This window comes from Aethalodelphis obliquidens, unplaced genomic scaffold (genome assembly GCF_003676395.1).
Source record: "Aethalodelphis obliquidens isolate GAN/ISIS:26980383/991018 unplaced genomic scaffold, ASM367639v1 scaffold17, whole genome shotgun sequence".
Taxonomy (NCBI): Eukaryota; Metazoa; Chordata; class Mammalia; order Artiodactyla; family Delphinidae; genus Aethalodelphis; species Aethalodelphis obliquidens.
Genome location: NW_020837961.1, coordinates 9,232,964 through 9,245,764, shown reverse-complemented (window position 1 = coordinate 9,245,764; position 12,801 = coordinate 9,232,964). Strand labels below are relative to the sequence as shown.

Sequence of the window (12,801 nt, the reverse complement as noted above, 5' to 3'; positions counted from 1 at the left end):
ATTTATATATTGAATACTTATAGAATACTTAAAACAACCTTACAAAGCAAATGCTGTTGTCCTTATTTTATCAACGAGGATACTTAATTTCAATAAAATTAATAACTTGCCCTGCATCATCTTGCTGTTAAGTAGAGATATGTTAGATTTCAAAGCTTTTGATTTTTTTGTACTAGTCTAGCTCCCCTGAGGGGAAAACCAGGAAATTGATATTGGGTAATATAGTCTTTGTTTACGGTATTATTAAATAATTTTATGTTATTATCTACATTACAGAATAAATTTAATTGAAATATTTCATTTATCTGAAAACATAATTTTTCCATGGGATGAAGTTAGCAGGGGCAGTTGAAAGTTGGCATCATCCTTTTAATCTGTGCATAAGAGCTACTTTCACTACAATGGTGATGCACCTGCAGTCTTTTTTAGCGATCTGATAAACTGTATTTATATTACACTATAAAGAGTACAATGGCACTGTGCTGCACTGACGAACTGAAACACTTCAGTCATCAGGCTGTCCCAAATCATCTGAAAAATAGCATTTGTGTGTTCACTGTACAAAGAAGGATTTTCAGATCAGATGCGTATGTTACAATAGGATTTTTTGATTGTCCTGCACAAGGGACCAGATATTATGATTCACTAAGGAGCAGAAAAAAAAAATAACAACACTCAATCAACGGAAGCAGGTTCTCTGGGGATTTTTATTTATTTGGTATTAAAATCCACTGGTTCTTGAGTAACACATGAAGTATGAAAACAATCAACTTTCTTGAGTCTTTTTTTTTTTAATTTAATAAACCAGTGACTGATGCAACATTTTCCAATAAGGTGAATAGGTACTATGAAACACAGAAGGATCCTCTTATAAGAGCCTCACAGTGAATGTACTCCTGCCACCAGGATGAAAGGTAGAGGGGAGAGGTTCTTAGTTGGTAGAAGAGTTTTAAGGAAACTGTGCTTGGCTCTAGGGCCTAGTAATGGGCACAAAAGTGGTCTCTTCAGAGGTCTCTTTCTGGGCCACTCTCCTGCAGTTCTCTTATTGAGAGGGGATGGGTATCCTTCGCCTCTATCTCCTGGGTTTTCTTGTCCCTCCAAATAGTTTACAAAAAACTCTGTGGTCTCCCTGACCAGCTCTGAGAGTTCAAGATGCTACTGCTTTCAGGGTTGGCCAACCCATCTTCACTCTCCAGATTTTCTGGGCGGATGTCAGAGTCTAGTTTGTGTTCTGCTTCAGTTTTCTCAGGCATAAATCAGCATCTGTCTTTTGTGTTTCCAATTGCAGAAAACACATTTGAAACTCTGAATGAGTCTCTTGAAGACCCTTCACTAGACTTGGGATAAGAAAGTTACTCCTCTCAAGTCCAACTTCTCCTAAAGCTGTGGAGGAGACTCAAATTTAGGCCACAGCTCTCTCCACAGAAATCTCTCCATTTATCTCCTCTGACAGCCCTCTCTACTGTTGAATTGATCAAAATCACAAAACAGGTATCGTTTCTTTTGAAAACCTGCATGGGAAGAAGGCTGTTTCATATTCATAATAGTGTCCTGATATTTACCATGTTTATGCCCCAGTTTCTTTGTTAAATGAAAATTATGTTTATCAGAAGTCACAACGTATTAAAAAAACATCCCACCAACTGGAAAAGAGATCTGCAATGCACATAGCAATCCAAGTTTGGAAATCTGAATATACAAAGAACTTCTCCAAGTAAATATGAAAGAAAGACAAATTCCCCAGTAAAGAAATGGACAAGAGATACAGATAGGCAATTTCTGGAACAGGAAACACAAATGTCTGATAAGCACTTGCAAAGATGCTCAAGATCACTAGAGAGAAGTCAATGTAAGTCAAAACCGCAATGAGATGCTGGTCTACACCCATAAGGTTGGCGAAAGTGTGAAACTTTACGAGGCTAAGTGTGGACAAAGGTGTGGACGATGAGGACCCCTGGAGAATGGTTTAGTACTGTCTGCTGAAGTGAGAAAGGTACGTGCCTTACAACTCTGCCATCCATTTCCAGCTGCAGGAGCCCATGAATGTTCATAGCAGAGCTGTCTGTAAAGTAAACATTGCAAGCCATGTACACATCCATTCACAGGAAATTGGATAAACACATTTTGATACATTTATATAATGGAATATTATACAGCAACAAAAATAACTAAACTAGAGCTATAAGTTAAACATTTACCAGCACACTCTTGGGTGGTAGTTGTGCCTCCTGGATCCCTATGGCTTCTGTGGGGGAAAAAGGAGCTAACTGTCCATGACTAGACCCAGGACAAGAACCAGGACCTCTGTGGGGATGACCTAGGGAGGTAGATATAAGCTGAAAATGAAGAGGAGTTTCCCAACAGGCAAGGCTGGACAAGGACAGAAGAAGCTGCCCTCCAAGGGCAGGTCACTGGAGGTATGTGAGCAGGGGTTGGGCAACAGTTTCATGGGCAGTGTACCAATCACTGAAAATCAGTAAGTAGTGTAAGGGTGGGGTGGGATTAAGCTGGTTAAGACACTTCTTCCACACCCAGAGGCCCTGTGGTTCTGTGATTCAGTGAGTTTGCAAGGCAAGGTCAAAGAGGACAGGACTGAACTACTAACCAAACTCTGACACATCCATGTGATGAAACACTGCTCACTAAAAAACAGGTATGGACCATGGCACATGCAACAATATGGATAAATCTCAAAAACATGCTGAGTGAAAGATGCCTGGCACAAGAGGACACAAACTATGTGATTCCATTTATGTCATGTCTCAGTTTCTGACTTTTTTTTTAAATGGGAGAGTTTTAAGACACCAAGTCATTGATGGTAAATAAAGGATACAGATCAAATATAGGAGGAAATTTATTGTTAAGAATCATAAGAATTTACATAAGGTCCTACATGAAATTTACCTACATTTATATGCATTTTCAGTGAGACTCAATGGTAACAATTCAAGAAGGAATTTTGTGCAAAACGCATTTTTGTATGTTTCCCACTTACATAATTCCATTGATAATACCCAATATAAATTAAAAGAATATCAGAACTCCCCCTTGGCTAAATTATTACTAATTCAAAATAACATGCTAGGATTATCACAATAATATATTATCTTATCATAATTACAGTGAGTAGTTTCTTCTTTATCCTTGGTAAGGGCTTGGTATTATAAGTTTTAGTTTAATAACTATAATTTGCCTAGGTTCTGAAAAATATATTGACTGAGTTCACTTTTCACATTTCATCATCTCCAATGGCAGCACCCTAGTCCAAGCTACTGTCAGCAATCACCTAAATGATCTCACTGTAGACACTCAACCTGTCCCCCATTTAGGGTGTGCTGGTAAATAGTTAACAACGAGTACTCTGGGAGAGGGAAAAGCCCTGATTTATAGCATTTGCCAATTACTGTGGTGTAAATATGCTCACCACGGCTGAGTGAAAGTTTCCAACATGAGATCACTGAACCTGGAGTTGGAAAGAAATGGTAACAATTTGGTTCTCCCAAGCTAGCTCCATCATACCAATGCCCCCACCAAACCCAATTTGCTCTTTATAAGGAACCAGGACAAAGTTTTCTAAAGAGAAATCTGATTTTGTTACCTGGGCCCTGATTAAAAACATGTTTTTGGCTCCCTTTTACTCCCATCAGCTTTCATTTCTCCGTGCTCCCAGCCATCACAGGATATTTCAACAAGCCCTTCTCTCTGCTGCTAAGTTCCTCCTTTGCATTTTCACTTAGTTAACTAATATCCTCCATATCTTAGCTCAAGTGTCACTTCCTCAGGGAAGTTTTCCCTGATTCTCTTGGCCATGTTAAAGCCCCTTACTATAAGCCCTTATAACATGATATACATATACCTCTATATTATAGCCATTGTCACTTCCACAATCTTGCATTGTTGCAATTAATCAATCAATGTGTGTCTTGACTTGACTACACTCTAAGTTTTATGAGAGAGAGCACCTGCTTTTCAACTCAAAATGCCCAGCCCTGAGCACAGTGCCAAGAACAAAGCAAATACTCAAGAACTATCTATTGTTTATGGATTAAATTAATGAATACATGTCTATTTAAAAGGATAAATGAATATGTTCTCCTGAAATTTGTAAAGGAGAGTTGGAAACTAGCTGATAATAGAATCATTTGATGTGTCCAGTACAACTAGAGTTTGTGTAACAACTTTATAGCTGACATTAGAGAGTACTTAAACTTTTCCAATTTTAATATACATACATTATTCATTTATTATAAAACTAAATAAAAAGAGCTGATAGAACTTTAAACTTATATTCTTAAGCATTCTCTAAGACTAAAATAGGTTAGTTTTAGCCATTCTTTAAAAATAAGACATTCTAAACTGAACGATAGCATCCATCACCTTTCAGAAGCAGCTCCATGAACCTTCCTCAGGTCAATCACATGAATCACTACATGGAGGCCTTGAAACTTGGACTGAATGACAAAATGTTTAGGTGATGCTTCATTTCCATAAAATGAAACAATAGGTCACATTATCAGGAAGTTTAGATCTCTCTCTATATAATAAAAACACAGAAATGGACAAAGAAGTAACAGAATAGGGCTTCCCTTGTGGCACAGTGGTTGAGAGTCTGCCTGCTGATGCAGGGGACACGGGTTCATGCCCCAGTCCGGGAAGATCCCACATGCCGCGGAGGGGCTGGGCCCGTGAGCCATGGCCGCTGAGCCTCCGCGTCCGGAGCCTGTGCTCCGCAACGGGAGAGGCCACAACAGTGAGAGGCCCGCGTACCGCAAAAAAAAAAAAAAAAAAAAAAAGAAGTAACAGAATAATTTCTCTTTCCCTTTCACCTCTATATTTCCAAATTTATAATTGTCCATAAAATCCCTTCATTTCAGATATTGAGCCATGGTATGTACAAACAGAGTGTATGCATTTCAAAAACATATTTCTACAAAAAAGCACAAAATAAAATCCATAACCAAGTGTGGAAGCAGTATTCTTTCATTCTCTTCAAATTTTGAATTGTATGTACATTTCATGAGGTGCTCATTTGCTCACATCTGTGATTTGAGAAATGTTTAGGTTTGAGTAACATGCTAAGTGTGAGTGGATATATGGACATACATTTTTAAAATTAGGATTTTTTAAAATTTATAAAGCTTCATACTCAAAGCTTTGATCACAACATTCTATGCTTATGGTCAAATATTTGGAAATTGTGTAATTTTATTGGATCACAGGGATTTTTTCTATTTTTCCAGCAAATTTATCCTTTCCATGGTATTCTGAGCTACCTGTTAGACTAGACTGAAAAGTAAAGTAAAATCCACACCTTCGTTTTCTGAATTAAGGGGAACTTTAGATATGAAAATGAGAGACAAGCTCTGACTCTCTCCCACTGTAATGCTCAGAATGTAGCTTTCCTTCTAAAAGATTTAGGTATTTCCTCCCTATCACTTGCTATGCTGAAAAATTTATACTTCATCCCTAATAGGAATTCATAATTGCTATTTTCTTCTTATTACAATAAATATATCTAAAATTGATAAATACATGAGAATATTTAAAAATAAATTGTCAAATATAGAATATTTATTAAGCACCAGAATATGACTAAAAGTTGGTAAGATAGTATAAGTATTTCAGTCATAAAATGTTTCTTACACTCTAAAATGATATACCAATACAATGGTATATTTAAGACCAATATTCTGGGTTTACTTTCATAAATTTATACTCATATATTAATAAACCTGGCTTAACTTTAAACAATCATATGCTTGGCAAAAATCTACTCCTTACATTGGAGAAAAAGCACCTCTTGCTTTTATACTGTGATTTACCTTTTTAAGTGCATGTTTTACCTCTTCACCTATACAACAGCATCAAAATACATTATCTTACATATTCTTTTGTATGTACAATCTTATGTATTCTAAAGCCCATATACTAAGATTATTGTAGTTCCTCCTAGCAAGAGATTTGATGAGTTCTAAACTACATGGACTCTGTGAGTCCTATGTTTCAAAGACTCAATTGTTTATGAATTCATCACGTGAAGTGTGTAAAATTTGAGATAAAAATTTACTTAAAGAAATAATTCTATCCTGAATTTAAAGGGAATATTAAGTATCCAAAGACAATGTCTCAACATATAGCATTCTAATATCTTAGTATTATATTGGTGGGTTATTAATTTTCCTAATGAGAAATCCAAAATACACAAAACGAATACTACATAGGGCGTTAGGAACTCCAACTATAAAAATGTGACATGTTTATTTACCTAATATATATGTTGTAAAAAATTACAAAAATTTTATATTCTTGCCTTCATATTTTGTTTTAGGCATTGCACTGTAAGATAGATAAAGTAACTCCCACATTAAAAAGAAACAAACTATGGTTAAGAAAGCATAAAAAACTAGCCCAAGGCCTGAATTCCTAACCATCAAGTAATACTGCCTCTCAATAGCAAAGCTGGATCAAATAATATGAAATAAAATTAAATAGGTGAGAAGTCATTTAAAACAAGAAATGAAGATACACATGATTGTATTTTAATGTAGTATTTCAAAGTCCATAGTTTCAACATAATAAAGAATTCTGACTTTTAAAACTAACGGTGCTAATATTACTACCTATATTGAGTATCCATTGTTTTGACTTCCAAGCATCATACCTGCCTTCTTTTTCCAACATCACCCATATTTCGAGTGTGGACTCACTTTTTCCCTCTCATCTCCACCCTCTGCTCCAGAGTTTGTCAAGTAACCTGGTTCTAGCCAATCAATCATCAAATATCCTAGATACAGTGATTGCTTCAGCATAGTCATGTCAAACAAGCTAAGCTGGTCAAAGCCAATGACACTCAAATATGGGGCTCTTTTTGTTTTGATTAAAGGGAACGAGAAACCATTTCTTTCCACTGGATTTGCTGAAAAGATAAAAACCCATCTCAGTACCTGCTGAAGGCAGTAATGTCACTAGAGGAACCTCTCTGAAAATGGAAACTACAGACCAGAAAGCAGAGCAAAGAGATGCAGATGGAGAAAATGACCCTCCGTGACATTGTCTGAGTACCAGACTCAACCATACTTGAGGAAATTTCTACCTCTATACTTTCAATTACATGAGCCAATAATAACCATCACCCTTGATTTTTCTGAAATCAATTTACATCAGGGCTTCTCTCATTGGCAAACAAGAGTTTTGAATTAATCACTACATCTGAATTGTGTTCTTGCCATATAGTCATATAGTCATAGTCATTTAATTCTCAAAACAGCAGTGTGAGGTATGGAGGGCATATGTAATCTCCATTTGATAGATGACCACTATTTGAATGGCTTTATTAAGATCTCATTGAATATACATGTTAGAAAAAGTTTTAAAATATAAGAAGTGTATACCTTCCTGGTCAGCTCAAATGGTAAGAAAAATATAACAGAGACGTTAATCAAGTAATCAATAACTAATTGAATGTGAGATGTGAGGAAAAAACATATCAAGATTTTAAGAAAAGAAAAATAATGGTCGCTTTACATAAATATGGAAATCAGAAGGAATGAAAAGCTTGAGGGGGCTAGAAGGGTCATTAATTTGGTTTAAACATACTTAGTAAACGATTCTGGTAGGACACCTAGTTAGACAATCCCGATCAAGAACTTTATATATTAGACTTGCATTAAGAAGAGCCTTCAGGAGAAGAATATATATCTGTAAATCAGCAGTAATGTTGGTAGTTGAAGCTATGGAAGGGGCAACATAACTAACACTTTTATGGATTTTTAGATTTCCGGTCCTTTAACAATATCACTTCACATAACACTAACAATGACCCTGTAAAGATGGTGATATCACCCCAGTTTTTCTGACAGATGTAGAAAAAAAAAGACAAAGAGTTTAAGTAAAATGTCTCCAACTTCCACCTAATATGTAGAAAAGTTAAGATTTTAACCAAGATCTCTCTGACTCAGATAAACAAAAACAATAACAAAACCTATAGAAATGAACGAATGATCCTATTGAGGGAGAGTGTTTAAATGAGAAAGTAGATTCAGAGAATACAGAGGAGTATCAGAGTGAATGTACGGTAACAGGAAGAAGAAGAACAGCCAGTTAACAAATGCTGTCTACTTCAATCTATACCTCAGAATAAAGAAGAATGAATATTTATGAAGTATCTAAGACTGGAAAAAAGACATTTTATGTAAACAAATAATACTATTTGCCGGTTTTGAATACAGTCACTGAAAGATAATTAAGAGAATTTAAGATCCAATTTATAAATATAAACATACATACATTGCAAAAAATGCATTTGAGTTTTCTAATATAATTCAATTGGCACATATGAGAAGTAATTTTCTTCCTAGTAGACAAAAAAGGCTTTTGGAACCAAAAAATTAGACTATATTAAGAGTAGTTGAATTGTTTTCACTCTTAGCTTGTATTAAAACTGAATTACAATCATTACTTTCTGAATTGGTTAGTATTTCTTTCCTCTATGATGAGAATATTAATACTATCTTCATGCCACCAAATATACACATTGCTCTATTTGACTTTGACATTACCAAATGTAACATTAAGGGATTTTCTTATTGATTTTCACAAAGAGTATCAGACACTATCATGCTCCAGGAAACTCAGTCTTAGCAGCTTATCCAGTAGAAAGACATCAAGAAACAAGTATGATACAGTTAATCTAATGGGGGAAAATAGTAGGTACTACAAGGTAGCTCCTACTGAAGCCAGCAATCCTTGGCAACACCATACATCTCCTAGTCTCCTACCCAAGACCTTAAAGCAAGCATGACACTATCTTGACTGGAAAATCATCAGTAGGTTTTCCCTTTTAATTTACTTAATACATAACTAGAAATAATCCTAGCTTATTTGATATTTTAAGTCCATGTACCTTACATTTGCTATTATGAATTTAATTCTTTGGCCATTATAAGAAAAAAATCTATTATTTATTCAATATAAGATCAAATTTAAATTTAAATGAAGCTTGATCTGTTTAAATGGAAAAAAATATGGAAACATTAAATAGTATAAAGTTAAAAATAACTTTCATTCCTTATAAAGTACAAACCAACTTAAGGCTAAGAAATTTATATTTAAAAGTGATCATATTTTAGACCATTAAAGACTACAACTATAAAATAAGGAATCCAAGAACAGTACATCCATAAGGAAAATGAAGTGCTTCAGTCTTCTTACTCACATCACTGAGATGAAGTAACAAAATGAAACGTGAAAGGCATATAGTTCAAACACACTACATCAGAAGACAGAAGTTATTCATTGAGGCATTATTAGGATAAGTTGATTTTTTAAAATGTGCAAAATTTATTTCTGTTCTCTCAATATACTAATATTAATACATTCATTATAAAGCACAATTTTTGAGTGATCAAATTCTGATCAGTTATCTAACTAGTAAGTTTTACAAAACTCTGAAAAATCAAATGAACAACTTACTGTTTCGAAGGCTCAGGAAATTTTAGTTCTTCTCTTTTCTTCATCTCTATTGTTGGGTCCATAGGAGTGAGAACTACAGCAGCACATGAGACCACAGAGTGGTATGAATCCTCCCGGCAAACTGTTTTATTAGAAATAATAATTGTAAATGTCACAATTATTTCTTGACTGTTCTCTCTTTTTCTCTTCTTTATTTTCAGTCAAATGAAAGATAATTCAACTAAAACATTAATTGCCATTAAATTATCTTTAATTATCATTTTCTATTCTGTCTTTCCACTCACTAGCTGTATGACCTTAGGCACCTTTTGCTTTCTTTTTTTTTAAGCCACACAGTGGAAAAGGTGTTGCCCACACTTTATAATCCTTCATTTAAAAAAGGCTATTCATTGAAGAATAAGAAGTGCACTAATTACACACAATCTCCACAAATCACTACACAAATAAGAGATGTTCATCATGACCAGTGACACACACATTGCTTCTTTCAAAGTCTGTCAAGGATTTGTCACTATGCATCTGTACTCAGTTTTAGCAAAGACATCAAAGTGTATAGCTGCATTGCTTCCTTCTCTCCCAGTGTTAAACCCACGTGACATTTTTAAAAAATGGATAATCTAATGAAGGAATTTGCCAAAAGAAATGAAAGTGCAGCAAAGAAATAAAAACTGATAGTACTGGAAGTGATATTTGAATTGATTATAAATGAACTACAAATAATCACTGATCTAAGTACTCATTTCAAGAACCATGACTGGGACAACTATCTAGAAAGAGCAAATACTCAAGATGACAGCACACATTAGTGAAAGACAGTACAAAAAATACAATAGGACCATGCAAGTCACTGAGAAGTGTGGGCCCATGATCTCAAAGAGAAAGAGGTGTAAGAAATGATCCCAACGTTCTTCCATTTTCCCCTAAAAGTATCTGCTGAATTATTAATCTGCTTAGCATGAGAGTCTCAGACAAAAAGGATGACCACTAAAAGCAGAGCTGAATTTAAAACAATCTTGCGTCACTCAAGAGGCAAAGATTACTGCGCAGTATGTGTCAAAGAGGTGGAGCAGTGGGTTCCTCATCATCTCTCCAATGCCATCAAACAGATTTTTTTAAAATTTAATTTTCTCTACTTATTCTTGGCATGAGCTTTGAGTCTAAAACAAACAAATCCTTCATAGCTGGGAGAAGAAAACTCTATTATATTTTAAATTTCCACTGTTGCCTTAAACACTGCTAATGATGAAACAGACTAAGAATAAGAATTACTGATTCATTTCTCAGGGACAGTGTTCACTTATTCAATAAATATTGAGTGAACTAACTGGTATGTTCCAAGAAATATGCTTAATGGTAGGATTCTCCCGTGGACAAGAAAGAAATGTCCTCCCTTGCCCCAAGTTTTAATGAAGTTTTAATTTCTTCTAGAGATATTTCTCAAATATTAGGGCAAAAAACTTCTGACCAGATGAAAACATTTACCTAGATCTCTATGAGGGAAAATAGAGCTAAGTCGTTTTTTTTTTAAAGGAAAAGAGAGAATGAACAGGGAAAATGCTTTAAGTAAACAATATTTTTTTTCAAAAATAGGGATCATTTGTTTACTTAAGGTAATATGAGTATTAATACTTAATTTTTATGATGCAGAGGTTGAAACAATTGACATTGAATCCAAAGGTACTGCAGTTAAAAAAAATCAATGACTAAGTCAATTAGAAAGTAAGCCCCTTTAATTTTTACATGATGAAAGTGACAATTAATGGACCTGTCTAAAGGTGGATGGCTGGGAGCTCCATGTAAATGACTGAGTTTTTATATTAAGCTGAAATTAAATCACACTCAAGTTTTAATATCTTTAAATTGTATTTATCACAAAATATAAGAATTAGTGTAATAAATGTAAGTTAGGCAAATAAGTAATAGAGAATTTATAACTTCAAAAGAAGTGAATGGTATAATAAAAGGGAAGTACAGATTTTTCAAAACAAAGAATATGCCTAGGCTGTCCTTCCTGAGGCAGAAAGAAAAAAAGAAATAAAAGAAACCTTAGCAATATGTCACTGAGAAGAGAAAGTATTTCTGAGGGTCAAAAGAGTAATGGGTATTCATGTGATCACTATATTCTGATATATCAAAAGTTGTTCTTCCAAACCATGGTCCACATTTAAAAAGTAAATCATAACCTTATATCACAGTGGCCATGACGTGAACTACTCTGTAGAGTAACCTGGTTATCATAGGAGTTGTTGAATATTATCATATTTTACCATGCCATGAATGCATAGATTACTTTTGAAGAATCATAGGAATATTACTAACTAAAGGGGAAAACACTGTATTTGCCATTAAAAGAAACCTTTATGATACAGATTAAAAGGAAATTTCAAGTTTGAAAAAGACCTCCAAAGTTAGTGGATTTTAAACATTTGCTTTTTAGGAAAAGATCATAAACTTTTGTTGCCCTAGAGCATTTTACAAAAGGATATGGATGTCAGTGAGAAAGAAGACAGTCTATATATCAAAATGATATTTATTTAATCTCCCTGATAAAACGCCTTACAAATTTCTATTTAAGCATGGAGAAATTTAAATATTTCTGATACAAATACTGAATTATTGCTAGACTCTGAAAGGAAATTACACTATAAGATCAATGAAAGTAAAATGCGAGTCATAATTGTTAGCCAACATAAATCTCTACCTTACAATTTCGCTAATAAGGCAATGAGTACATTTTTTTAAAAAATAAATTTATTTATTTATTTATTTAATTTTGGCTGTATTGGGTCTTCGTTTCTGTGCGAGGGCTTTCTCTAGTTGTGGCGAGCGGGGGCCACTCTACACCGCGGTGCGCGGGCCTCTCACTGTTGTAGCCTCTCGTTGCGGAGCACAGGCTCCAAACGCGCAGGCTCAGTAGTTGTGGCTCACGGGCCTAGTTGTTCCGTGGCATGCAGGATCTTCCCAGACCAGGGCTCGAACCCGTGTCCCCTGCATTGGCAGGCAGATTCTCAACCACTGCGCCACCAGGGAAGCCCCAATGAGTACATTTTTAACCATGTTAGAGATACAAGAAGAAAACAATACACAATTTTTATGGAATAGTATTGCTCATGTTTTTTCACATTTGTAGGATTAAGTAGACAAATTTTTACAAAAAGTATTGGAGTAAGATAAGTTAATATGGTTTGCTAATTATGTTGAACTTTATGAAATAAGGCCAATTTTTCTCATAATTGAGAAAAATTGCTTATATACTATACCATTTTTTTTTTTTTTTTTTTTTTGCGGTAGGCGGGCCGCTCTCTGTTGTGGCCTCTCCCGTTGTGGAGC

At 34.8% G+C, this 12,801-nt stretch overlaps 1 protein-coding gene across 3 annotated transcripts in view; it reads right to left on the bottom strand.

Moving 5' to 3' along the window:
- The window catches only part of CCSER1 (coiled-coil serine rich protein 1), a 1,259,722-nt gene that overhangs the window by 932,784 nt on the left and 314,137 nt on the right, over window positions 1-12,801 (bottom strand). For all 3 annotated transcript variants that reach the window (XM_027116919.1, XM_027116920.1, XM_027116921.1), the window contains exon 5: window positions 9,472-9,592. In XM_027116919.1, coding sequence (XP_026972720.1) covers window positions 9,472-9,592 — 121 coding nt within the window. The remainder of the gene's footprint in view (window positions 1-9,471; window positions 9,593-12,801) is intronic.